The sequence below is a fragment of the Syngnathus acus genome, chromosome 19 (genome assembly GCF_901709675.1).
Source record: "Syngnathus acus chromosome 19, fSynAcu1.2, whole genome shotgun sequence".
NCBI classification, from domain to species: Eukaryota; Metazoa; Chordata; class Actinopteri; order Syngnathiformes; family Syngnathidae; genus Syngnathus; species Syngnathus acus.
Genome location: NC_051103.1, coordinates 2,729,152 through 2,756,680, shown reverse-complemented (window position 1 = coordinate 2,756,680; position 27,529 = coordinate 2,729,152). Strand labels below are relative to the sequence as shown.

Here is a 27,529-nt window from a genome sequence, read left to right as displayed (position 1 = left end):
TGATTCGTTTTTTTTCACTTTTGTAAGCTGGAGAAGTTTAATTAACAGCGGGGTGACAAATGTGATATGAATTCAATTGTTATGGACTTATTGTTTTTCTTGTTCACTGTATGCATGTTGCCTACGTATCTAAACATTAAGCAACAAAACACTCATTTCCATTTGAAGTGCACACCCGGCGCCAACGGCGGTAATTGAGTGCCGCCAAGAGAGGGAGAGATGAAAAGATGTGACGAAAAAAAAGGAGGCCGAACGTGCTTTGGAGCAGAGTCATTTGAATTTTGTGGTTCATGTTGACCCCGCCCACATCCTACGGCATGGGATTTAAATCCTTTGCCATCTGGTATCTCTGATTTGGACCCGTTTAATTTAAAGCTCTATCAGTGCAGAATCCCTGCATCTCAACAATCTTTACAAAATTGTACAGTAATGACATCGTTACATTAAATCCAAGCGTTTTTGCTTCAATTCAATAGACATGGTGCTGCACCTTTTGTTGTGCACGTTTTGGCCTCTTGGGAGCAGTATTGGGCAGACATTGAGCCCATCTTGCCACCTCAGTTTGGGCAGTAATAGTCGTTTTTGACAGAGGAAAAAGAATGGATGCATTTTTAACGTTTATGCCAAATAGTTCAAAATTAAAATCGGGCCAAACGATAATATATCCGCACCTTTACTTGTGTACTTTTGCCACCTCTGCTGCTCCGTGGCCATGTAGGGAGTGGAGGGGCGACGACATCAAAAAGGCGAGGCGGAAGCAGTTGTGGAGGTGGGCCAGCGGACGGTTGACTTCCCACAATGTGCCACATGGGCTTAATCCATCTGGAAACAAACAAAAAAAACATCTGTGAGAATCGCTGAGTCAGCCACCTGGAGCCGCCTGCAGCAGCATTCACCCCGACTTTAAGGACACGTTCGAGTAAGGTAAAATTTGCAGTTTGCCATTCTTGAATTCACTATTTGTGAGGGTCTTTTGTGACTGTACCTTCAAATGATCATTTCATGTTGGGAACCAAGGTGGGGGGGGACTATTATTGGGTATCGTTTTTGTCTTTTTTATTTTATTTTCTGCCAAAGTTGCTCACCTCTCAAGTCGCACATGTCATCAAGAGTTATTTTTGGTGCACAATTTCCCCCCGCATTTTGCAAGGTGGACGTTTCGTTTCCCCCGAGCTGTCAAAGATTCAAGTGTGAACGCACAAGGAGACGTCGACCTGACGTTTCAAGCACGCCCCAACAAGAGGAGAGACGTTTTGGTTTGGACTTGTAATTTAAAAAAAAAAATCTTTGAAAAAATGACAACACAGCAACTTGATGTCCTGCCACACGTGCGTCTTTCCAAAATCATATTATATCCAGTTTGATAACAAAATTGGGTCATGATTTGAGAAATGGCGGCACGGTGCGTGCCGGCGGTGCCAGTGTTGTCCATGGCCTGCCAGCAGCTTTTCCGCTGCCAATGACTTTTATTGGGCGTTAATGTGATTACTTGCGCTCATTACGAGCAGGCGAGTCGGGGCTCCTCCGGATGGAGGCGAGGGGACCGTAAGCATGATGGATCCTCCCAAGATCTGCAAACACACAAAAGGGACTAACAAGGATAGAAAGATGCAAAATGTCTTGTGTGGGTTGATTTGACGGCTTCCCGTCATTAAGCCCACCCACCGACTTGCTAACGACACCATCAGATGGCGCTCAATCACACAGCTTTGCAATTTTCATTGATGGATGTCAAACGTTCTTCCTCGTTGAGGCTGGCTAATTAATTGACTTTTCTATTGGTCACGTTAATGCTCTTTTGGCACTGCTAACATTTTATACCCGAGGTCAGCAACCTCTTGGAAACCTATGGCTACTTCTCGGGTACTGATTAATTAATGTAAAAAAAAAAAAAAGAAATGCTTGAATTATTTTTAGCTGAATCATCTCTCCTCTGATGTTTCATAAATGTTTTTCAAAATTTAGCATCTCAGCCAAGCGGTAGGCTAATTCTTAATTGCAACACAGGCTATCAACCAGCTTGTTAAACAAATGACGGCGCACACAAAGAAGTGAAGGAATCCATCGCATTTTATTGGGCGACGGCAAAATACGCGATATGGCCAGTCAAAAAAGGATCCTGAGCCCAAGTGTGTATTTTTGTATGCATGTGCAGACAAAACAGAGCCAGTAACTCGATGGGCTGTGCATAGTGTTGCTTCAGAATGCTGCAATGGGTCGAACAGAAAATGTCTTTTTGACTGTGAATACCTTCCAGATTCATAATGGACAAAAGTGGTTAAGATGCAATAAGAGTGCCAATGAAAACACAAACGGTAAGTGGTGCTCTGTTATAATTGTGGTATCAATGCTTGTATTAGTCGCAGAGTAGCATGAAGGTTTTATTTACACTTATTGCTTTTACATCTTTTTTTTTTATTTTTTAAACGCTGGCATTCCGAGACGCACTATGTGACGGCACATACAGGATGAGTACAGCAGATAAGGCAAATTGGAAGTGTTGAATTTACAGACTAGCAGAGGTGCAATGGTGTAGAGACATTTACACGTATCCCTTTTAGCAGATGCTAACATAAATAAGATTTAGCTCACAGCTCATGACGGAAAAGCGCCTCAATGTTTCTCTTGTTGATAGTGATGATGTCATCTATGACTATTGTTATTATTGTGTACATAATGAATACGAGACTGAACACACGTAACAAAGCCTTTCGTAGGCTTCCCGTGGTCCTATCGCATTTTCTGAGTTAGCGGTGAGGTAGCCTGTCTTCCCATTCGTTCTCCTTGACGCTACATTTCCCACATTGCGCTACACTGTGAGTAGCTGGAAAGAAAACAAAACTAGCAAAGCTGTTGTTCCCTACCCCGTCAGCGAGGGCGTTTGGAGGTGGGAAAACATTCCCGAGGACTCTTCCGTCAATTTATTATGACCACAATTATCAGTACTATTATTAGCTGACGTCATATTTCGAGCAAAATGTCCGCCGGCACCAAGCCTCGCTTCTTGCCGCTGCTCAAGCGCAGGAAACCGTCCGTCTCCTCGATCTTGCCTACGCAGATCTGCGGCGGGACAATGCGGGGCGAGGGATGGTGTGATCAAGCCAGGATTTGGGAAGGATGAATTATGGGCAAGAAATAAATAGTCGGACAATAAAATGGCCGAAGGATGGGAGTCCAATTGAGGGGAAAGGAATGGGAACAATGTCGAAAGGTGAGTGGAATAAAAGAAATGCACAAGCGATGGGATAACAACGAGGATGAGGTGGGTGGCGTTACGGACGATGGATTGGGAGCGAGGGAAAAGAGACATTGGGAAAAATGTAAGTTCTTCCGAAATGTGACTACAAGTACGCTGTGTCACAATGCAAATATGTATTCTGTCACTTCAGCACTTTTACGCATTCATTTACATACATTGCTTTTAATGTATTCGCTAATTCTGTCTACGTGTGTGCGTGAGAGCTCACCTGGGCCTCTTTCACCGTCATCTGGCCTTTGTCTCGGTTGCCGTGGAAACTAGCCGTGACCTTCCACACTCGCTCGCCGGGGCGCACCCGCTGCACAAAATTGGCGGGGAAATATCCCACCTTGCAGCGGCTTTTCCCCTGATCACAAAAACACACACTTGTAAAGGCCAAATTACCGGACAGGATACTTGTGATTATCTTTTGGTGAAGCAGCATGTGGCTAATTTTTTTATGCTTGCATAGGCACGTGTTATTTCAATCATTATTTACTTGGGATTGCTGATTATTTACGCCTATTTGAATATGAGCTAAAACAAAAACAACTGGTTTCTATAATTAACAACGTGAGAACAAACGACACAACGGCGTTTGCGGCGCGCTAATCCCACACCGCGGCCAACACAAAGAGTCAAACGCGCAATAATTGGCGAATCCAACAAATATGGTCAACACTACAAAACACGGAAGACAGCCTCTCCCCCCCACGCTAACACCCACGTTCCTTGACTTTCAAAGGCAAGCGGGCGGCTCTCAAGTCTGGCTGCCTCGTTGGACTGGAGGAGGCTTGACTGATTGCACAAGTGCCAGGATGGCATTTGCTCACGAAAGGTAACAGCGGCCAAGAGAACAAAGATGACGATGACGCTTCCAAACTCACCTTCCACCAGTCCTCATTGGCATCATCTGTCACTTTGACGCGATCGCCGGGCCTGGAGGATACACACGAGAAGCGGCTAGCATTAGCTGCAATCGTATATTAGGGCTGAATAAGAGCGTCATAAATTCAAGACATTAATTCAAATTCATGAGTCAGGCTGATTTCTCATTATTATTTTTTTAGTTCTCCTCTATTGTGGAACGTGTCACTTATGTCACAAAATGATTTGTGGCGCACAGATTACAGGTGGGCGCCATAGCTCTTTTCACTCTTCCTGTCATAACAGGTTTAGGAGGAGGGAAATGAGCCATAGTTCATTCTACCACTAACGCAAGCATAAATAACAACATAAATACATATACTGCACTAATAACAATAATAGGACTGACTGTAATTCCAAGTCGTTGCTCTCCTGAGGCAGGAACTTGTAGAGAGCCACGTAGGTGTGCATGGAGTGCACCTCCACACGCTTGGGAGTCTGAAGGCAATCATATGGAGAAGAGGAAGAGAAAAAGAGGATAAGGAAGAAGAGCAAAAAAAAAAAAAATAGAGGAGGATGTGTAAAGACGCACCTTTAGGCTGACTCGCTCTTCGGAATCTGCCTTCTCGCTTTCAGGAGGCGTGAGCACTGGATGAACACAAAGAGGAAGAAGAAATGCAGAGTGTGTTGAATGGCCAAACAACTGTGGACACCACATTGGATGGACAGAAACTTAACTTACTTCCTGGAATGGGCTCCTCTTCTGCGATTGGCTGATTCTCCAGCTTGTCTGGGAGTTTCTCATCCTCGTGATGGGGCGACTCGGAGATGCTGCCGAAGCTGCAGCGACTCATCTGAGCCAGCGACGTCCCGTAGCGCAGCGCTTCGTACACGGGGTCCACCGTGGCGGGGTCCACCTCTGCGACGGGACAAAGCGTGCCACAGGTTGGACATCCGATAGCTGATGAACAACAGGGGCCGCGCAAACGCACTCCCTCACTCACCCTGCATCTCAGGAGTCTCCCTGACGACGGCCAGCGACTCGTTGGTTAGTAGAGGCGAGCTGAAGTTTCGCTTAAAAGCTCCCGTCTGGAGAGAGACGGCGTGCGAGAGGTGACAGGTGAGACAAAGCGCAGTCTTAGGTGAGGGTGAGAAGAAGCAGCAAATGGTGCACACACATTATCAAGCGGCTTGATGACTAAAAAATGACCGTCCACTGACAGACTGCGGAAGATCAAGCGAGAGCGGGATCAGCGGGAGCTTTATTTAGCACGAGGAATACAACGCTCGTCGGGATAAATTACAAAGGCAGCTTTTCTCACCTTGATGCTGTTGTCTAATTATAGTCGCGTATGACAGTGAAATATTTAACATTTTTTGCCCGAGACAACTTAAATGGAAATGTGCGGTCATGTCTTTAGTGTGTCCCTGCAGGTCATTATTTGAGGCGAGGCTGTGCTCAGCAGGTCTCTTTAATGAAACTGGTTTTCTTTACGTTCAAGTAACGCTGATGCCACGGCAGCAAGAATACGGAGCGGCTTCAATTAAAAACAATGACGGGCACGCTCCGCTATTGAACGTGAGCATGCACTTGGGTGCTGTCAGCGTTTATGTCCTGGTCTATTTTAAACCTTCAAAGATGGCCACTCGCACAAAATGGTCACCTTTGCAAAAAACAGCTGCAAAACTGGCAGACAGCAGTGCTTTCTTACTGGTAAACCTACTTCTGCCTAAAATATACCCAAACATTTGAAATGTTGGAGGAAAGAACACGTGTGAAATAAAGAGTCATAAAAATCCTCCGCACGGAATGAATATTTCAGGCTGAAGTCGCTCAACATCATGACTACCTAAGCACATTTGCGAGTGTGCTTGCTCAGCGTGCGACTCCCCGGCAAGTTCTGCGGATGTGCGGCTGCTTTCCGAAATGTCCAATCCCCGCTTTGATGAGTGCGCGGCCATCCAAAAGGACAGCCACGACGGCGGCTCGCTTCCGTGCCCTCAAAGGCGCCGGATTTCACACTGAATTTAGCCGGGCCAGCTGGTTGGGGGGCAGATATTGATTTCGAGGCAGAGAAGGGGAGGGGAAGGGAAATGTAGTGTCGTGACAAGATGGCAACAGAGCGAGAGGAAGCGTGACAAAAGCCGCTCAGTGCCGTACGAGACGTGAACCATTTTCTAGTTTATAACGTACCTTTTGTAACCTTTCGCACGTGGGTCAGTGTCTTAATCGTCTGCGGGCCATTTTAGATTCGCGCTGACATGATCCTCTCTGTACAGGACGGGGGGGTTGAGGGGTTTGAGGCTAAGCCCATTAAAGAGACTCAAAGACCAACCATCGCAGCGTTCAGATGCCGCTGTAGCCTCGCGTGAGTCACCGCGCACTCTGCCGCGATTAACCGTGCGAAAATATGCGCCCACTGTGAAGCGGATTACTCGTACTGCAACGGAAGAGCAACTCAATCAGGAGAACACGTCTGTGCGATTATTCGCTGGCTCAACGTTTTCCCCACGTGGTTGCAACGACATGAAATGCTAATGCAAGTAAGCAAGGGTGACGTTAAGCCATTGCCAAGTACGTTGACGCTAGTTCGCGTCCGCTTCCCTACCTTGCCATTGCAGGGCTGCTGGGACAGCTCCGACGAGCACCACAGGTGAGCGGCGAGCTTGCAGGCTTTGCAGCGTAGACCTTGCTTGGAGTTACCTGCGGTGACATCCACATTCATTGCATTGAGAGAAACTCACAGAGGTAGACTGAAAGCATACAGATGATGGCCCTGGAGTGGATTGGCTTAGTGGTGCTTTTCAAGACACACGGTAAGATTTGTGCACTGACAAAGCACAAATCAACTTTGTTTGGGTCTAGAAACAATTTCCTAAGAGGTTATTTGGCCTTTAAAACCAGCACTTGAAGTGCTCAGCGTATTGACGGGTATCTTTGTTTTTGAATTTTCTCATTCATGTAAAATGTAATGGATCTAACATTTCAGTCAACAAAGCCTTGGCTGAAGGGATTTCACAGGACAGGCCCGACTAGTTTACAGCCTAAATGGGGATCAGAGAAAATTAAAACTGGGTGTACACGGTTTTACCTTGGATCAAATGTTTGCATTGCTCGCAGCTGGCCGGCCTGCGGAAGACGTGCTCGTGGAAACAGTGAGTCTTGAGAGGTGCCGTGGGCGGGGTTGAAGACTTGGGCTCAACTTTGGCGCTCAGGGACAACGCGGGACTGACGGATAGCGAGCGCGGCAACAGCGACGAGGTGGGGCTGACGGACGGTGAAAGAACAGGCGGGCGTTCGCAGGCCAGGGGCAACTCGGGCAAGGCGGGTGGCGTTGGGGCGATGATGAGCGTGCAGGGGGGCCGCGGGTCGCTGGGGCTACGCTGGAAGAAGTTGTCCACGCTCTTGCTGCGCATCACAGACTTGAAGGACAGCGAGCGCTTCAGACGCTGCAACTGGAAGGAACGCAAACACGTCAAGTAGGCAACAGCGGACATCAAATCAGGAAGTACATGAGCATGAATCATGTGCCTTTGAAGAAAGAACAACACAAGGACAGCACGGAGGGGATTTAGCGCTATGACGCCATTTGTCCTCAAAGTCCTATTTTCAAAGAACGTCCTTTTGCAGTCAGGCTTTTTTTTCTCCCCTTCCATCTCCATCACCCTTGCCCCACCTCCTCCTCCCGACTTCCTGACTTCACAAATTTGCCACGCCATGCGAGCGGACGCCAATCGATAAGCCTTTTAAAAATTCCCGTTTGATTGGTTTCATTGAGCGGATCCGCCTTGGTGTGAATCCGCCAGTCCTTTCATCATGAGCTCAATAAAAGCGAGCTGATGAGGTGAACACTTGTTTAGCGCTGTTGGTGAAGCAGCATGCGGCTCATTTAGCTAATGTCGTCGTTGCACTAAACAAGAACGAGAACTTTGGGTTTTGTGGCGCTTAAAACGTCCGATTGATCTAAGCAGGTAGCTGCTCTTGTGCTCCTTCCTCTGGGAGCGAAGATACCAATTAGCGTGAGCGATGAAGAGCTGCCTCGGTTGACCCACTTTTTTTTGGGGGGCGTTCAAAAATATTTTCTCCCCCATGTATTTCAATCAGCGTCAATTCTACAGTTTTGCTGGGGGGGGGTATGTGCAGGCTATTGAGAAAGAGGGGTGAAAAATCTCCATTACATCCTTTTTTTGCCTCCCTTCTACCCCCCCCCCCGCACACACCCTCTACTCAATCATTAATTTATCCCAGCATTCTTCACAACAGCCTATTTATAGAACCCTCGGGCAAAGACTAGTCTCTATGCTCATTTTTTATTTCCCTCGCACAGACTGAAGAACAGAGAAAGCTCTTGTCGCAAAAGACTGCCAGAACGAAAAAACAAGTGGGGTGCTATATTCAGAGAGGGGCAGTATTACTACAGTAGGTCGCTTTCTAGTATTCTGTCACTAACTAAAGTCGTAGGCACTCAGCAATCAGACTGATTTTGATAGAATATTATACATTAATGTCACTTGGCCATACATAGTACATATATGATGAATAAAGCAAAATAAATTAAAGCACCTGCCACAACATTTTCAACATTCACTTACTCACCTTTGCAAGACAGTGCAAATGTACTCATCTGTGAGGTTTGTTTTGCCAGTGCGGGCTGGCTGATGCAAACTATTTTTTGCTTTGTTTGTGGCTTTTAAATGTTCAGCACAGGCACTCAGCGTGACGTGTGCCTGTACGAGCGAGTGGTCAGGTAGGAAGAATTAATGCAGCTTAAGTGTTATGTAAGATTGTAGTTTGTCTCGCTAACAGACTAAAACTTTGCATAAATAGCAAATTGCATAATAGACTTCAAATGATTGTGGTTAAATTAAATCTGGGGTGCCCAAAATGAATATGGCATGGGTGGAGGTGTGGTCATACCTTAGACTCTGGCTGGCTGGGCGCAGTGGACGGTGGTCTCTGGAGGTCCCGCCGCTGTGGCTCGTTCTCCTTCTCGCTGATTTCCGTCATGACAACTGAAAAGAAAGTCTGTGTTTCTTAGTTGTGAGGAAGAGAAAAGCGGCGAAAATAAGAGGAGAGCGGCGATGTAGACATGGCGGCAGGAGGTCGTCCAAGTTCGGCGTCTTCATTGGGACGATGCATCCCGTCTAGAGAGCGTCCCAGTTGTTGACTTAAACGGAACGACTAGGCGTCAATTCAATGCATTTAAAGTCTATTCGGGAGCCGGTATCTTGCAGATGCCGGCTGGCTTCTCGCTCATCCACTTGGCCGCTCCACTATTCGACTGTACAGTACGATTCCACACGCGCTCAATGGCAACTTTGTTTTCCCTGTGACGTCACGCTTACCTCAGTCCCGATTGGCCCAAAATGGCCGATAAGGAGGAGGTAAACCGGTGATTGGATGGGCCCAAGGTTGTGGGCGGTACTTTGCTATTTGCCCAATGACGCTAAGCAAGACACGCCCCAGTCATCATACTGTACTGTACTTACCATTTTTACGTTTTCAAGTATTATACCAAAGTGATGCCTTGATTTGAGTTTAATGACCTCTCACATTGCTCTTACATGTTAATTTCGTCCTGGTAACGGAAAAAGCCCAGATCTCAAATTTGCCCCTACAGAAATAAATTTAAATGCTAACCTGGTCAAACGCCAATAACATTGCGTACATTCTTTAACGTTGGACTTTGCTACTAAAATCAAGTTTTTGTTTGGGGAAAATTGTCCTGGAATTTTGCTCAATGGCCTTTTAACTGGACATTGCGTGGTAAAGCACGTGCAATAAAATCTAAATTATGTATGCTGCTGATATGAGAAAGATTCATTCCAACACTTTGATTGGACATTGCCTTAAATGGGTCAAAACTACTAATTCCTGATTGGCAAAAAAATCTCTTTTATGATGTAAGACATAGGCCTTGTAAGCTCCATTATTCATCACTTTGAAGAGTTTTTTAGCAGCCATGGCCTACATGTTTTTCCTGTGCAGAGGACAATGTTATTTCTTGTTTAATAGTGATCATATTTGCATACAGGCCAATCATTTACTCTTAATGAAGCCACAATTAATGAAATCAACAAAAGCCATGTGGTACTTAATACATTTGTGGTTCTCCAACCTCTTTACAAGTACCACCTAAAAATGCACATACAAGTTAAAAAAATCCAAATCAATTTGAAATGGCAAAAGTGTTGTACAGTTTAATACAACTGAACTGCACTTGAGCAGAAATTTCATCGCATAAGACTGCATTTTTTTCTTTGCTTCAGGCTGGCAAGACCAGAGAAGCACTCCCCCCCCCCCCCTTTTTTTCTCTTTCAATTTCTCTGACATTTGACAAATTGCTTCAAGTCCGCACGGCCGCTCTAATAAGGCGCTTGTTGCGGCGTGCGTTTCTGCTCAAAGCCAGAAGGAAACAAATGCTCAAGTTTGTGCCTAAGAAGGAGACAATTAGGACAAACTTTCAGAATCCAAAGAGACTACTTGTCATTCCAATGGAAAGAAGATGAAGCCGCAGCAGCAGATGCTGCTGCTGAAGGCTTTAAATGAAGATGAGTGAAGGATGAGCCCATTGGGAGGTCACTGGAGATACAGCTGAAATTCAATGACTTTAATGTATCATATATAGCATTGATTTTGCTCTTTGCACCATTCATTTATTTACTTCTTTGCAATCAAATGTCAGTCATATGGAACATAGCGTAGTTGTGGAATTCTTCTATGTAATAAACTAGCTGTGTGTAGGCTATATAAATTCAAATGTTGCATAATATGCTTAAAACGGAGTCACCTTTTGATGCATCTGATACAATGCCGCCCTCTAGTGTACTTGAGTGGCAGTGCTCCAAAGTAGGGAGAAAGGTACATTTCTCACCAGCGCTCCAATTTTACATTTACTTTGCCGATGCTGTAAACAAAAACAAAGAGAGGAAATTAGGACATTAATGCAAGTTCAAATCTTTATTGAACATGTAGAAAGAAGGGCAGTCTCCAAAATCCGTTATTGTTGAAATCTAGTCAGCTTGAACACCAAAAGGTAGAGCAAGAATAATGTTCATTTCTCAAAAAACATGTTGATGAAAACATATGCACTCAGGTCACAAATTGCGCAAACAGTATTTCTGGGGTGCATTTATTTTACTCTGGTATTTTTATTTTACAAAATTAAATAAAAATATTTACATTCTTCGATTTTTCTGTTTGTGGTCCTTGGAAGAAAACATCCCAAATTCGAAATACCTACATCTTGCATATCCACAAATAGTGACCTGTGAGCATTGCTTCACTTTAAAAAGAACATCAAATAAAAACGAAATATTTACAAATGGTGACATTAAAGGTTGCCAGTGAGCGCCGAGTCCATGAGGTCGTCATCTTCGTTCCTCATGTAGATGGGACTGGAGCGCGAGGGCCGCTCAGAGGCGAGCATGGACAAAGAGGACTCTGAGGCCGAGATGGGCGAGCGGGACCAGCCGTCTGCCTTTACGGGGTGCGACGACGGGCCGCCTGTCATAGATGACTTCTTCTTCTCCTTGTCCCGTTCCCTTTCGCGTTCCCGCTTTTTCTTCTCCTTTTTGTGTTTCTTGTGCTTCTCGCCGGAGCCCAGCGGGACAGCGCTCATGTAGTCCTGTTGGGCGGGGAGCGGTCTCGGCGTCTGGTCGTCGTCAGAGCTTGGGCTGTTCTGATGGGACTTCTCGGCCACTGAGCTGCTGCCCGACTCGCTCTCGCTGTCGTGGTTGAGCGGCGTGTGGCCGGGCGAGCGGCTGTGGCTCGGGGATGAGCGGTCGTGCTTGGGCGTGGAGCCGCTGAACAGGGGCGAGGCTTTCAGGCTGTTGATCTGCGGCCGCATGGAGTCGCCGGGGCCTTCGCCGCCGCCTTTCTGCAACGTGACTTTCGCCTTGATGCTGGGCGAGCCTCCGTCGGGTTTGCTGATGATGATCTTGGCCAGGCCGGTCCCGCTCACCGCTCCTGTTTTGGGGTCCATCAACTTTTTCTCCCCGCCGGGGCCGCTCGAAACGGACACTTTAGCCTTCCCTTCTTTATCAGGCCTCTCCCGCTTGTAGTCTCCACTTTGGGAGGATGTGGAGTGCTTGATGGGAGGCATGTTTGGAGGGGGCACATTTCCAGCAACGCTGCCGCTCGGGGCCCCGGGACAAGGCGGGCCCGCGGGCGGTCCGACTTCACAACCGTCTTCCCCCACTCCGCCCACGCTCTTCAGTTTGTCAATGACCGCCGTGAGGGATGGTTTCTTGTTTCGACTAGGAGACTTGCCTTTAGCGTTTGGGTTGTTGGCGTTGTTCTGGCATGCTCCCCCACTGCCGCCGCCTCCGCTGCTCCCGCCACTTCCACCACCCCCTGCACTATACTGGGACTGGGAGCCTCCAGAGAAGCTCATGGAAGTGGAAGAAGAGGAGGCGCTAGAGGATGAGGATGTGGAAGTTGAGGGCGTCCCGCTCATTGGCTTTTGGGAGCTCATACTGCTCCCCCCAGAGGAAGACTTGGAAACCCCGGAGCTGCCGGCTCCCGAGCCCATTGGGGATTTGGCCTTCGAGGAAGGTGGAGTTCCCGGCACCTGGGACTGCTGGATTTTCATGGGCGAAGACAGCTTTTCACCAGAGCTGGTGGAGCGGGAATGAGAAGGGGAGATGTTGGGCTTGATGTTGGGATTCATAAGCGACCCAGGAGGCTTACCGCCTTGAGTTTTTATCTTGTTACCGGTCCCCAGTCCACTCGCACCGCTTCCTGCACCAGAGAGCCCGTGTTTGGCGATTGGGGACGAGCCCGGCTTACCGACCCCCATTCCCTGAGAAGAACCCTTAGAATGGGACGGTCCCCCGCTGATCCCGGCACTGCTCCCTGACTTGGAGCTGTTGCCTTGCGCCATGGAGCCTTCCTTGGATTTGATCTTCCCAGATGAAGAATGGGAATGGTGGCTTTTGCTGTTGCCCGTGGCCCCGGTTCCGCCAGTGCCGCTCAAGGCTGAGCTGCTGGACGTGTAGCCGCTATGGGAGGAGGTTTTCCCACCGGTTATCGTCCCCTTCGGGATCTGAATGGTAATCTTGGGAATGGGAGGCGTGGCGCCGCCAGGTGGCGTCTGTGAACATCCCGAACTTCCCGGAGACTTGGAGCCTCCTCCGCTCAAGCTGCCACCGGAGCCAGAGCCGCCGCTGGGTGGCGTGTACGGCCGTCCGCCTGAACTGTGGGAGGGCGACTTCCCGTCTGGGTCCAGCTTTTTACGTTTGGGCTGCTTCTCTTTGGATTTGCCCTCGCTGGAGGGAGTCCTGCTACGTTTCACCTGTTTGCCTTCAGCGGAAAGGCTTCCCATTCCGGAGCCGCTACTTCCGCTGCCGCCACCATTCTCGTCCTTTTGGCGCATGAGGCTCTGTTGCTTGACTTTGGATTCTGCGCTTTTGAAATCGACGCATGCCGGCCCCAAGCCCATCATGAGGGGGCTCTGGGAGCCTCCGAAATGAGTGTCTCCCAAATCCGGCGCTTGACCGAGAAGTGGTTTGCCGGTGCCGCTGTTGCCCCCGAAAAACATTCCCATATCAAAAGGGTCTTTCAGTGAGGGCTCCGGGGTGTTTTGTCCGTGCGGCGTGGGATTCTGGGGCGTACCCGACGGTGTGTTCTGCTGACTGCTACCGCCGAAACCCTTCACCAAATCCATGTCTCCGTCGGCGCTCGGAGAACTGTCTTCAAAGCAGTTCTGGGAGATGCCGTGACCGGAATTCAGCAGGTCGGGGTTGAAGTCGGCCGCATCCGGGAAGAAGTTATTGGAGGACGAATCGCTGGTGGGTGTGGCCGCGGCCTCGGCGATCAGCTCGGCAGCGTCCGTGAAAGGGTTCTCGTTGCTGTTGGCGTTGAAAATGTCTGCCGAGTCAAACACGGCGCTGCCTTGTCCTGAACTGGAGGAGTCGCGAATGGGGGTCCCCAGCGGGCCCGCTTCGTCAGCGCCGCCACCTATCGGATGCTGGCCTCCACTGCCGGCTTTACCAGTTTGCTCAGGCAAATCTGACAGAATTTCCGTGATATCCGGTCCGATGCTGTCGGAGCTGGAGAGACGCACCATGCGGGGAGGCGCCGCGCCTGGCGGTGGCTGAGCCTGGATATGAGATGGCGGATAAGGCATGCTGGGGCCGGAGGGCGGGGTTCCGCATTGGCTCGGAGCCGGAGTGATGCTGTGGGGCGTGTCCAGGCCGTCCCCCGGCAGATTGACGTCAAAGATGGAGTTTTGAGAAGCGTCGACATCCATCGACAGAAGCTCGCGATGGAAATCGTCCTCGTGCGTGACCGCGTGGTGCTGATGGTGCGACATGGACGACGGCTGTTGAGATTTCATGCCCAAAGCACCTGCGGCCGTTCCCCCTGCACCGGGAGTCCCTGGCAACAAGCCCCCCTTCTCTGGCACTCGCGGGCGCTTCTTCTTGCCTTTCACGCCTCCTCCGGGACAAGCGGCCCCCATGCTGTCGGTACGAGGTGACCCAGAGGATGAATTTTGTCTCTCGAGTGGACTGGAACCGTACAGGGCGGCAAAGTCTTGCGAAGGGTTGTCTTTCAACAAGTTCATGAGCATGGGATGATTCTTGGTGTTGCTAGCAGGCGACGACGTCGGAGGCGGAGGAGTCTGGTGAGGCGGCGGCGCGTTCTGCGAGCTGGGACTGGAACCCACGCTTCCCGTTATCTGCAGAAGACTGGTCAGGATTGGATTCTGCGTCACTTTGCTGTAGTCATCTGTATGGCTTTGACCCTGCTGCTGCAGCTGCTGTTGTTGTTGCTGCTGTTGCTGCGCCTGCTGTTGTTGCCCAACTTGAGCTTGGCACTCAGTTCCTTGTCTTTCGCCGCAAGACATCCCGAACAAAGAGGTGATGGGCCCGGTAAAATTAGGGCCGCCGGGCGGTCCACCTCCGGTGGGTGTGCTGCCGCCGGTGAGTCCCAGGAGCCCCATAGGGTTCGTGCCATCTCCGCCTGGCATGTTGTAGCTGGGACTGCCGGATGGCGGCGGGTTATTTTTCACCATGGTCTCCACCGTCTGCGCAATCAAAGACAGGGCTGGAGTGTCTGCCTGGATGGTCTCCGCTTTCCTCCGGATGGCCCGCATTGTCACAGGGATGGACATACACCTGAGACAAGAATTGAGTATTTATAATTCATTTGACCAACTAATTACTTGAATATATAATACTCAAAGCAAGTAATTTTATTTGACAAATACCTCTGGACCACTTTGGTAATGAAATCATCGGTGCAGATGAGCGCGTCAGACAGCCCTTTATAAAGCTTGCAGGACACCTGTCTGGAGTCGATCACATCCATCACAACTGAAAGGCGAAGGGGAAAAAAGATGCATTGAAACACTGTGTGGACTGCTCCTGGCACCACAAGTGGGATTCAGGCTGACTCAACTATGTACTTGCTAATGCTAACTTAATTATCAACCTAACAGCGCTTCTCAAATTGTTTGGGTGTGAGAGCTTACCGCAGACTAACGATTCATTGACGGGATGCTGGAAAGAGACGCTGAAGCTCGAGTCTGTCAGGGGGCAAACCTCAAACTGCAGCAGGCCGACGCTGTCTGAAAGCCAAATGAAAACAAAAATTAACTGATCCGCATTGCTGGCTGACCAAACCAGACTCAACAGCGGTCCGGCTACCTTCTTTGATGGATGTCCGCTTCACACAGCTGCCAATCAAAGTGTTGTAGGCCGCCTGATGCCGAATGATGTCCAACAGGAGGGGCACCTGAGCCGGGTGACGAAAGGGGATCTTGCTCACCAGGGCACCTTGTAGGCAATGACCATCCTGCACCGGGGCGTCGAAGTTTAGAAAGTAGCAGTGCTGCTGGTCTGGCAGCACCTGTTAGAGCACACAAAAAAGTTTTTTTTTCCCCTCCTCAAAAAATTCAATGTCAATTGATTCCCCCTCAAATCAATTTATAAAAGTGATTTAATTACTCAAGTCCTACAGCACACAATATGTGTCAGGATGCATACTAGAAAGAAAAAAAAAAAAGTGCTATCTGCTCACTGAGTAGAAGTGCATGTTGTGGGATGGCGGCAGAGTGGCGCCCCCATCCTCCGGGGACTGAAGTTGGCTCTGGACGATCAGCTGGTAGAGTGCAGACATGCGTGGGGTGCTTTCAAACACAGGAATTGCTGGAAAACACACAATTTATCAAATTGGCCCTGATGCAAATTGATTGCATTTTACTGGAATGATCAAACCGGTATGACCTATCCTGCAAAATGGCATGATTCCGATGAAATTCACCTGTAACATTGCCCAGTCTGTGAATAAAGGACTGTGAGAATGGCATGGGTTGATTCATCTTGAGGAAAAAACAAGCGGGCAGGTCCACGCAGTTGGAGTTGGTCACAGTGGAAAAGGAAGGTGTTCTGAAACAAATCAAACTCAATCAAATCACCAGAGCATGCCTTTGACTTCACATCTGTGTTCCGAGCTCATCACGTTTTCCTACTTGTGTTATTTGTCATATTCCAAAATGGATTTTGCAATACCGCCGTATGTAACGTAAGATCTGCTTTACCCCTTGTTGTCCACCGGGTGCGATCCAGTGATGAGCGGCGCAATGGGGAGCTTGTAGGTGTTGGCCGTTCCCTCGATGCTGACGGAAACGCTAACGCCCAGTGAGCGTGGCACTGTTGGACACAGTCAGCTTGTCAGGGAAAAAAACACCAAAGCGGTGAACTCAGCAACATCCCGCTTCGGCTTTTACCGTTGGCGTCCGCCAGGTTGACGTGCACGCCCGTTCCCTCCTCGAATATGTCATAAGGCGACACGTAGCACTGGAGGGTGACAAGATGACCGCCGCTCCTGGCTGTCAGCAGGCCCACGCTGCCGTGGAGGATCGTCTCCACGGCGTTGGCGTTGGTTGCCAACCTAAGGTAGGTGCATGAGGAAATGTTCAATTAAATTTACATTTGGGTGAAAAGGCCTTTCATATTCTGGCCGTTATTGCCGAGCCGCACGAGTGAGGCAGGAGAAGTCACCGAAACATGTGCATCATCTTGGTGAGATCCAGCTCCAGAGACTGCAAGGCGATGTACATCTTGGTTTTCAGTTTACTGCAAGGCAAAAAAAATCAATCCGTCAAAATGGACACCAAAACTGGGAGGGCTTCAAAACAAAGTAACATTTCAAAACCTACTTGTCTCCGGGAAGCTTATACAGGTCGACCAGTCCCTTGAGATGCTTGGAAAACTCCTCAAAGTTCTTGTCTCTGGTTAGAAAAAACCATGGAAGAAATGAACACGTCTTCACTGATACCAGCGGCAAATTTTAAGCTCACCTTAGATGTTGAATCAACTCGGGGCAGCTCTGTAACAAACACATTTGTTTTGATATGACAGCATCTTCAACCAAGCTCGAATTTGTGAGCCCCCTCCCTACACAAAGGTCTTACCGTGGGGTTCTCTCCTTGATGGGCAACTTTGACATCCACAAGTTGGCCAGCGCCGTCCAGTTGCACCTCCACGTAAAACATATCCGAAGTGATGTAGCACTCGGTTCCGGACGGGCTAAGGTGGGAGCCCAGCCTGACCAAGAAAAGACCCCAAACCTGAGCAAAGTTCTCTATTGGAACACGTTTCCTGTACATGTGAACACTTACAGGTTTTGTCTCGCTATGGACTCAAGACGATCTGTCATAGAAGGTAAAGATGAGACTGTAAAACAGAGGGACAGAGAATCAGTTCATTTTGTTGGCCTTGATGCCCAAACTTGGAAAAGTCCCCAGAACCAAAAGCTTTGAGTAGAAATGTGGACAGGCTGTTTCATACCCAAAACTGAACACATCCAGAATCAAAGCATACTAGAACTTAAAAGTCAGAATGGGTGTACAAATCACTCCAGTGTCTGGAAATGATAGTACTCAAAGCCAAAAGTTCCTAAAAATTTGGAAAAGCTGCTTTGAAAAGCTGTCCATCTCACCTTTGAGCGCCCTCTGCAGGGTTTCCAAACAGGTGAGCAGCAGCTGGTGACCGGCAGCGTTCATCATCCCGCGTTTTTCCTACAAGGCATCACGGTAACAATATTTTCTATTGATTTTTGGGGAAAATATGGGTTTGTCTGGGCAGAATTAAATTTATAACCTGGATTACTTGTGTGTCAATGTACCACCGTAATTGATAGTCAATATCATGAGTGTGTCTCACCATGGCCTGACGCACAACCTTGCTGGTCTCCTGCCACGGGCGGGACGCGTTGTGCTTGGCGTGAAGCCTCTCCAGCAAGGCAGCCATGCGACTCTGCTTCTCCGATTCTGGAAAACAAAAACGCTAGTTCAACTTCTGGTGAATGTCCAGTAAGTCTGGGCGATTCATCAATTTTATCAGCAGGAAACAGAACCATGCAGTGAACCTATTTCACATTTTGTATCAAGGAGACTTGAATAGCCACGGCTGTAAATTGTCAATTTACTATCAATTGTGTTTAAATACATTCCCAACATTATCTGTAAGGACCATTTACATTTTAACGAATATAAATGTAATTTGAATGCCCTTTAAAGAAAGCAATTCCGTTAAATTGTTATTTTGAGACCATATTGCCTAGCCGTATATTAAATGTGATTTAAATATATCCATAGCATATATTTCAATACATATACTATTTCGTTATGACCGAAACAAGGCAGCGGTATATCGTCCAATAGACTCATTTAGAGAGTATCCGAATAGTATTCAGACTGTAAATGTAGTTAATACGTCCAACTTACAATTAAAAACTAAAAGTGAAAACTTTCTGAGGCCAAATTGGATGCTACCTTAACGTTAGCCTCCGCTCGCTAGCTTAGCCAGGCTAGCGAAGGGGCATAGCAGAGGTTCGCGGGGGCCATAGGTAAATAACGCTTACCCGTCACTTCTTCCGTTTTCACTCGTTCTCCGTGAAGCTGACCCGCCGCCGGCGGAACCGGGACTGAATTTTCTGTGGCAGGACTGCGCTGCATGACAACACCAGGCACCGCCGCCATTGTGTCCGCTTCGCGCTTCCTCCCTAGCGACCCGTGACGGCTTCCGTAGATACCGTAATACTCAAAACAAAAAGCGCTCACTATTAACAGTGACATGGTCTCCCACTAGATGGCACCCGACTGCTGCAAACGGGCCACCCCCGTTTTGTTCCCTCCAGCGTGACCCCTGAAGCGTCTCGTTAATCGACCCGTGGTGATGAGTGCCGTCTTTTAACAATGTGTACTTTTTTTCTGGTGCCAGGGAGGTAATTAAGCAAGTGGATGAGACGACATGGGAAGGGTGCACCTGAGCCCAGTCGAGCAGCTGAGCCTACGCCAGCCAACGCGTTCGCTCACGACTCTCCGGGGACGCTTTTGCCACCAACCATTAGGACCTGTCTGTCAGACGCTGCACCGTACCACCCATAAGCCCTGTCTCGGGACACTCATTTGAAACCAACCCTGGCTTGAAACCCTAACCCCGTCTTGAAGCATAATTTGAAACCCTACCACTTGCTTGAGAGCCTAAACCCTTAAACCCAGGCCTGAAAGCCAAATTTTCAAGCCTGCTTAAAGTCACAACCCTGCCTTAAAATTATTTGCAACTCAAAGCTGTGGCATGAAACCCAAATTTAAAGCCCTAATGCTTAAGACCCCACCCCAGTCTTGAAATCCTAATTTGTAAGCCTAACTTGACCTGCGAGGCAACGGGCATTCAGAAAAGCCTTCTTCACACAGCTTGGCCTATTGAGGACCCACACGCTTGCAGTCCACAGCCACCAGGGAGGAAAGGAGGGGCGGAGGTTCTCTTTTGTAATTGATGTGCCCCAGCAGAGCTGCAGTTGGCACGTGCGAGACGCCGCGATGGGCACCGGTGCCAACAAAGGGGCAATGCGGGGCCTACGCTGGGCTGAATGAAGGTGTGCCCATCAATCAGAAGCTAGTTCACCTTAGCCTGCCAACCGGGGGGATGGCGGCCACGCGCCTGGGCCCCCTTTGGGTTCCTCTCGCTGCCAAGGGGTGGCGCGGGGACGGAGACTGGCACCAGCCCGGCCTAATCCGCCGGGTGCAACAGCGCCACCGGGACTTAGCCAAGTTCAACTGCCGACGCTGGTCCACATCCAAGTTCGTTTCTGGATGCCATTCCCGCAGCTAGAGATGTCTGTCTTGAAACCATCATTTGAAAACCTGACTCTGTCTTAAAATCTGGATTCCAAACCGTAACCCAATTGTGAAACTCTAACCGAAGCAAACACAAAATCAAAGCCATAACCTTACAAGCTCGATGCAAACATACAACCCAAAATTGAAAGCCGAAAAGCCTAATTTATCCATCCATCCATCCATTTTCTGTACCGCTTAGTCCCCACGGGGGTCGCGGGCGTGCTGGAGCCTATCCCAGCCGTCATCGGGCAGTAGGCGGGGGACACCCTGAACCGGTTGCCAGCCAATCGCAGGGCACACAGAGACAAACAACCATACGCACTCGCACTCACACCTAGGGACAATTTGGAGTGCTCAATCGGCCTACCAAGCATGTTTTTGGGTTGTGGGAGGAAACCGGAGCGCCCGGAGAAAACCCACGCGGGCCCGGGGAGAACATGCAAACTCCACACAGGGAGGGCCGGAGGTGGAATCGAACCCGCACCCTCCTAACTGTGAGGCGGACGTGCTACCCAGTGCGCCACCGAGCCGCCTAGCCTAATTTAAAGCCCTCAAATTCTAAACCTGTCATGAAAGCCTCAATCCTTACTCAAGCCCGCTTTGTGTCTATGAAGCATATTGGGCAGAATGGTGACATCAGAAGCATTACGAGCATACGTCAGCCATTGTCTTTTTAAAGCTTTTCGAATGAGCTTCTTTCTCTCTCCATAAAAGTTTGAGATCAGCGAGGTGCCTGAAGGCTGGACACGGTCCAGGAAACACCGCGGCATTAAAAGGGGGTGGGGGGGGGGCGCTTTCTGCTTCCGTGGCGCCGTGTGCCTTGAAGTGTAAGGGCAGCTGGGAAGAGGAAGCGGGAAGACAAGTAGGAAAGAAGATGATGATGATGAGGAGGAGGAATATGGGGGGGCGGGGGTCCTACAGGACCGTTTGCGACTAGGCTCATTTGCACGGCGCCACTTAATTGGCTCAAACAATTAATTAATGTGTTGGAAAGTTGGCAGCAAAAGTTCATTTAAAAGGGTTTTAATATGCAATTAGGGAGAAGGCGGCGAGCTAGAAAGGAAGCACACGCATGCAGGAAAGAGAGGATGAAAATGTCTTTTTTTGGGAAGGGGAGGCGATCATATTTGGGGGGGAAAAAAGAGGCGTGGAGAAGGAGGAGGTGGCGACGCCTTGATGGGCAGTTTGAAAGCATCCTGTTGTGAACACGTGACATTAAAACACATTATGTGCCCCCCCCTCGAAAACAACAATAACAACCCCCCCCTTTCTTTTTTTTTTTCTCTCAGCCGCGTGAAACATCGCATGACTAATGAGCGGAGCAGGTTGAAATCCTGGGGAAGATGTCCTTGGAAGACGAATGCATTTTCAGCAGAATAATTAACTTAATTAACAAATCCGCATGCATATTCATCAGCCTATTAATGTCTCCTCTGCGCGGCTTGATGAGCAGTGGGGTAATAACTGCCTCATTTGCATAGCGGCCTGTTCGCACCACGCCCGCCCCCTTTTAAAAGACGAGCTGCGGGAAAGAAAACGCGCCGAGCCGCCTGACGCCAAAGCCAAACCGCGGCTGGAAATGTAAATCCACGTTGGCGGTCATGCGGGCGGTCAAGGTTGAGTCGAGGGGCGAGTGGACTCTTCTTGTTTGCTGAAGACGTTTCACCTCTGATCCAAAAGGCTTCGTCGGTTCTAAATCTTGGGAGTGGCGCTCAAAACCTTCTTTGAAACCCCGACCCGGTCTTGATAGCCTCATTTGGAATCTTAATCTCCCTCGCCTTTAGATGCGGAGCCCGCATGATCATCTGCCTCAACTCTCATGGGGGGCCGGGCTGGGCCAGGCCCGGCTGGGACTTTCTCTTGTGGGGGTCTTGTTGGCATTGCTCCACTGCTTTCTTCCTGAGTGCCAGGCTGCCGTGTCAAGCGTGTGTGTGTGTGTGTGTGTGCCGCTGTCTGCACGCAACCTGGTGCTCCTAGCAACGCCACCTCGCTCGGCGTGCGCACACACGTGCCACATGGCGGCCCGGGTGGCTGGCGCTCGCCGAGCGAGGCTGGTGTTTACCGAGGCTTCATTGGCGGCGTCTGTGCTAACATGAACCCGCACGGCGAGTGTTACTGAAAAAGGGAGACAAAGGAAGAATGTCAAATGTGATCAGCCGCTACTGAAGACGGAGAAAAAAAGGCAAGTCGAGTCTTAACCCGAGCTTGACTCCCTACCTTGACCTTCTAAACCCCAATTTGAAACCCGGCATGACACGAAGCCTAGCCCTGACTTGAATGCACATTTCAGTCCTGATTTAAAACCCTACCCCAGACTTGAAACCCTACTTCAAAATGCAAACTTTGGCCAACCTAGTCTTTCCTGTATCTGTTTTTCTTCGCCGTCATGCAAGCGGAGCGCAAGAGGAGAGGAGCCGGACTCATCGGGTCGGATTGAGACGCGCCGAAGGCATTAAGCGGTGTCAGGAGGAAATTAAAGGCCGGATCGTTTTCTTAATCAGAGCCCGAGCGCTTTGGTTAAGGAGGAATTAGGTGGACAGCTGCCGTGTGGCTCGCTCGCTCGCTCATTCATTGGGGAGGGGGCTTCATTTGTATATTAAACGACATTAAGCGCTATACATTACAATTGATGTCATGTCGGATTGAGTTTTTAATAAATAAAATAAAAAAAGACTCAAGCGAGCGGCATCTCAGGTCTGCTCACCAAAGTTCACGTGTCACTCCGCTTGTGAGCCCAAGCCGATGCAGCGCATCCATTTTCGACGCCGGCGTCTCTCACGGACGCTCCCTCGTCGTAATCTGGGAACAATTCAGAAGATCAGGGCAAAAGCGTTACTTTGTGGGCTCTTGCTATCGCTAGCTAACACTAATATGAGATTTATTTTTTTTAAACTACTGACAACATGTCTCCGGAATTTCTATCCCAGACAAGTTGGAGATACGAGTCGGATTTCTCGCGTGATCTCAAATCACTTTTGGCTCTTGAAAAGGAAATGCTAAAAGCGTTCCCCATTTGCGTACGACACCACACAGGCTGCAAGCCAGCCATGCCGGAACGCACATTTTCTCAGCATCCAGTCTGAAGACCGAGTTGATGATGGTTGGTGTGTTTGTGAGCGAGAGAGGCAGAAGGGGAGGGGGGGGGGCAACACAACAGATGGCGCGCCACGCTGCGAAAGACATCGGCTGCCACGGGTGGGGATGGGGGGGGGCTTAGGGGCGTTAGGGGGGCAAGTGGGGGCAGATAAATGAAAGTGGGAGGAGGGTGGGCCAGACTTTTTTTGCCCATAGTGCCAGCGGGGATGAGGAGAAGGACTGTGTGTGTGTATGTGTGTTTATATGTGCATACCTCCGTGTGTGAAGAATGAGAGGCTGACACACACACAAACACACACACACCTGCAGACAGCTAGTGGAAAAGCCTCCACGCGACCATGCTGGAAATTACTTTTAACCCAGTTGTTGTGATGAACAACAAATTGGGATGGTCACGTCACATTAATCAGCCGCCGGCAAAATGAACATGTGTGAAGGAAACGTAATCACTCTGCTTTTGTTTTTTCTTTTATTCCGCCACAATGAATTTATTCTTTTGTAAGCACGGCGGAGAAGTTCAAAACCAAATTGCGTTTTTTTTTTTTTTAAAAAAGAAGACAAGGCATCGTTGCTGCACTTTCCTAAAACGAACTATTGATGTTTGATCGAGCCCGCCCGCCAGTACAATTCTGAGACCAAGCAACGGTTTTAAATGGTTGTAATACAGAATAAAAATAGTGGACTCATTTTTCTTTTTTTGTCTGAATTGAGTGTGGCTTTTTGGATATAAAGTGAAAAGGCCCCGCCTACGCTTTGACACACACCAGCCCGGTTGGTATCTATGCGGCTGCCCACTGAACAGATGTTGTGGAATTTAACATGCAAAACAAAAGCCCCACTAAATTCAACACACACACACACAGGCGCACCCCCCCCCAGCTGCCCCCGCCATCAATGAGCCATGTGGCGCCTCCTTCCCTCTGGCATTGCCACTCTGGCAACTTGGCGGCGTCTGGCAACTGGAAAGATGGAGGCGCATGCGCACGCGAGGGCTTCGCCGGTCGCGGCCGCGCTTTGAGCGTGGATGCGAGGCGACGTCGGGTTGTTTCGCAGCCTTCAAACGCTTCCCCGCGCCGCAACTTTGAACGTACACGAATCAGCGTAACCCGTCACGGCGTCTAGCAAAGCCGCTCGGGAAGGCCCGGCGGAGTTGCAGTTGCCATGGAGATGTCCAAGCTCGTTGCTAATAGAATCTTAACTTGAGAGAGATTAATTCAGGGGGAGAGGTTTGATTTATTCATCTCGTCGGACGGCGCCGAGCCTGTCCGAGCGGCCTCTGAATGCATCACCTTCTTATCATTTCTGCAGAATTAGAAAAAGCAACACAAACTTCGCAACTTCAAGAATTTATGTTGGTTCACGAATGCAACAATAGTGCAATATTGGAAGTTTGTTTTAATCTAGGACAACAATGATAATTTGTCCTTTTCACAAAGCGCAATTTAATGATCACATATTATCCCCACAAATTATGCAGGTTGTTCCGTCTCAGATGTCACTTCAACGATTATTCCCTTTGCACGACTTCATCTTCGCAGTGACAAAACAAGAACGGCCATAAAGTACCTTGAAGGGTCTCGACTTTGTTCTCCGCTGCGTGTCAATCTTGTGAGCCCTTGAAGACACTTTAGCGAATGGCGGCGTCCTCTTAAAAGTCACTCCGTCGCTAAGTTCCTAATTGGAGGCGCGTTTATGTTGCTATACGCCTAAATTCATTCATGAGCGCATATGCATGAGCATATGTTCAATACCAGCATGTCTCTACGCGACCCCCCCCTCCCAAATTCAGTGGATGAGTGCCCCCCCCACCCAGCTTCCTCTCCTCTCTGCTCCTCTTCTGACAATCTTTTAATCCGCGCTCCCTTCCGTTGACTCGCAACCGAGAGCCAGCCACTTGACAAAGTCATGGCAATGCAAATATTGGCGTCCCCTCTAATTGACGCCGTGCCTCAGGTAGTCCACTTGAATAACTAAACGCCTCAGCCTAAATTGCACTCCTCAGACAAAAAATGGACAGGAACTATTGTTGTTGCTAACTAAAACAGCAGTTTGGCTAAAGTATTCACGCTGTTGTTGTTAAAATCACACTGCATCCGACCAAGAGCCATTCCTAATATTTTGGCCAAGCATTATTAAATTTGTCATTACGAGCACCCGGGGCGACAGACGGCAGCCCACGAGGTAAAATCTGCTCAAGGTCAAACACGCTTTGAGGTCAAAGTGGAAAGCCGCGGGTGGCGGCCGAGGAGTCGAGGACGGCGATTTAAGTGTGTTTGTGCGCGTGTGTGTGTGCGTGTGTTGAGAGCATCTGTGCGTTTGAATTCCGTGACAGATGTTCATTAGTCTTTGACAAGCCCACACCGCTCACGTCTCGATGCGGTGATGCCATCGACATAAGGACCGGAAAAAAACATCTCTGCAGTCTGGTTTTTTTTTTTTTTTCTTAAATAATTTATTCTTAACTAAAGGAAATTTTGTTTTAGTTATTAATTTGTGTGTAACTTGCTCATCTTTGGCAAAGGTAAGCATTTAGCTATTTACAATGCAGATGTTTTCGTTCGGGGAGATGTGGCACATTAAGATTGACGACTAATTATCGCGATTAAAAAAAAAGATTGACCTCGAGCAGAGAAAGGTGAAAGGGTGAAAAAACAAGTAAAGAAGAAAAGTGCAGTGGGATGATGCAGGAAAGACAACAAAAATGGAGGCAATGAGTTGGAGTGAATACCATCTGACAGGTCCAGCTGGGAGTTTGCCCACCCCGCAGCACTGCAAACCCCTCAATATGGCCGCCAATTACTGCTGCCCGCGTGACCGTGCCATGGCGGCGGCGGCTTCGCCGGCATCCTCCTCACTCGCCCTCCTCTTCCTCGTCTCTCCTTCACCCTCCCTGAAAGATAAATAAAGAAATAAAAAAAAAAACACTCCTGCCATCTGTGCAGCAAACACCACCGCATAATAGACACTCGACGGCCACTTCATTAGGTACACCTGCACAAGCTAATGAGGCTCCATGACAAGAGCTGGAACTAGAGAGTCAACAAAACACTCTTATGAATATGTTTATCATCTTTTCATACTGCACTCCATATTTCTGAGAACTGTCAACTGGGGGAAAATATAATATTTATACTTTTTGATGCCGAGGAAAAGTGACATTTAAAACCAAAATTGTTCATGACAATCATGGGGAAGGACCCCCCCCCCCAAAAAAAACCATGGGAGCATAGAACTTTGTCAAGTAACCACACATCGAAACACTAATCGCTGTTAAAAATGCTCTTTTTAACTTTAACACGTTTTAATTTATTTCATATACTTTAAGTGCTATTATTTTGATTAGCAACAGAGCTTGAATGTTTATCACTGCAATCCCAAAGAGACAGCATACAAAACTTGCCTCAACATTTTTTTGGGTACGCAGTTTTTATCCAAGCATTCCCTGCCCATTTATTTAACTTATTCAATGACACTTGTGTTAGTAAAAACATTTTTTTGCAGGGATAGTCTACTAATAAAATGTATCACGTGAGTATAAAATGATGCAGATGCTACACTTTCAAACAAAATGAACAGTTTGCTGGCTTATTGAATTACACCACGCACAACATTTCTGAAGGGATTTTACAGACATTCATTTTAACAAACAGGCCGAACTAATTGATTGGAATTGGTTATTAAATCCCTATTACAAATAAATTAAGGTGAAGCTCCTAATTCCCAAAGAGAAAAATAAACTCAAACAATAATAATTCAAGTATGCGTCAAACCACAATAAAAAAAAGTAAAAAAAAAAAAAGGAATCATCGGATATTATAAATGAGCTCAACAACATTCTCCTGCATGCTTGAAATAAAATAAAAATATTTTTTTCATGCAGCAGGCTGTGCAGGAGTAATGAACAGATGCTGGTGGAATTAGCAAAGAAACACCGGGGCCCTCCCACAAGGGCCGGTGCACGTTTGGCCGAGTTGCAGCGTGCGCGGCGCGCGTGCGCGTGAGTGGCTTGGCTGTACGGGCGGCCAGCGTGCACGCGTGCGTGGTGGACGTGCTCGCAGCGTCCTGGCGGTGATTTGATGTGATTCACCTGTATCGGCCCGCAAAATTCTGATGCAGGACGTATATGCATGCGCAAAGTGCAAAGGCGCCCGTCACAATCTCAAATCAACTCACAATGTTGCCAAAATGTACAGTA

The 27,529-nt window shown here is 48.5% G+C and overlaps 2 protein-coding genes across 5 annotated transcripts; both read right to left on the bottom strand.

The window, feature by feature from the left end:
* Positions 1-331: 331 nt before the first annotated feature.
* On the bottom strand, positions 332-9,427 carry LOC119138277 (SH3 and cysteine-rich domain-containing protein 2-like). 4 transcript variants are annotated; one of them, XM_037278250.1, is made up of 12 exons: positions 9,024-9,427; positions 7,198-7,561; positions 6,715-6,809; positions 5,110-5,194; positions 4,848-5,024; positions 4,698-4,753; positions 4,515-4,603; positions 4,126-4,177; positions 3,468-3,605; positions 1,490-1,571; positions 672-822; positions 332-581 (listed from the first exon to the last, which is right to left on the bottom strand). In XM_037278250.1, exons 1-11 carry the CDS (start codon positions 9,111-9,113, stop codon positions 674-676), a joined length of 1,377 nt encoding a protein of 458 aa, XP_037134145.1. In that variant the 5' UTR covers positions 9,114-9,427; the 3' UTR covers positions 332-581; positions 672-673. The 4 variants fall into 4 exon arrangements, 3 of the variants coding, with proteins under 3 accessions (XP_037134145.1, XP_037134149.1, XP_037134148.1); XR_005101111.1 differs by lacking the exon at positions 332-581 and having other exon boundaries at positions 728-822; positions 1,086-1,571; XM_037278254.1 differs by lacking the exons at positions 332-581; positions 1,490-1,571 and having other exon boundaries at positions 690-822; positions 9,024-9,426.
* Positions 9,428-11,214: 1,787 nt separating this feature from the next.
* med1 (mediator complex subunit 1) lies at positions 11,215-20,354 on the bottom strand. The gene is made up of 16 exons (XM_037278036.1): positions 18,978-20,354; positions 18,278-18,384; positions 18,054-18,132; positions 17,734-17,788; positions 17,527-17,659; positions 17,413-17,441; positions 17,272-17,343; positions 17,114-17,188; positions 16,840-17,003; positions 16,651-16,762; positions 16,374-16,498; positions 16,131-16,258; positions 15,758-15,959; positions 15,583-15,678; positions 15,319-15,424; positions 11,215-15,226 (listed from the first exon to the last, which is right to left on the bottom strand). The coding sequence occupies exons 1-16, from the start codon at positions 19,189-19,191 to the stop codon at positions 11,440-11,442; spliced, it is 5,484 nt and encodes a 1,827-aa protein (XP_037133931.1). The 5' UTR covers positions 19,192-20,354; the 3' UTR covers positions 11,215-11,439.
* Between the last annotated feature and the right edge of the window lie 7,175 nt (positions 20,355-27,529).

What these genes read in the sequence shown, in the direction of transcription:
- LOC119138277 (XM_037278250.1), bottom strand. Translation starts at nt 9,113, where the DNA reads ATGACGGAAATCAGCGAGAAGGAGAACGAGCCACAGCGGCGGGACCTC. An exon ending in AGCAGCCCTGCAATGGCAAG is followed by an intron (nt 5,195 to 6,714) that starts GTAGGGAAGCGG and finishes GTCTCTCTCCAG; the next exon opens with ACGGGAGCTTTTAAGCGAAA. An exon ending in AGCAACGACTTGGAATTACA is followed by an intron (nt 4,178 to 4,514) that starts GTCAGTCCTATT and finishes TGTATCCTCCAG; the next exon opens with GCCCGGCGATCGCGTCAAAG.
- med1 (XM_037278036.1), bottom strand. Translation starts at nt 19,191, where the DNA reads ATGTCACTGTTAATAGTGAGCGCTTTTTGTTTTGAGTATTACGGTATC. An exon ending in TATAAGCTTCCCGGAGACAA is followed by an intron (nt 17,189 to 17,271) that starts GTAGGTTTTGAA and finishes TTTGCCTTGCAG; the next exon opens with TAAACTGAAAACCAAGATGT. An exon ending in CAACCTGGCGGACGCCAACG is followed by an intron (nt 16,763 to 16,839) that starts GTAAAAGCCGAA and finishes TGTGTCCAACAG; the next exon opens with TGCCACGCTCACTGGGCGTT.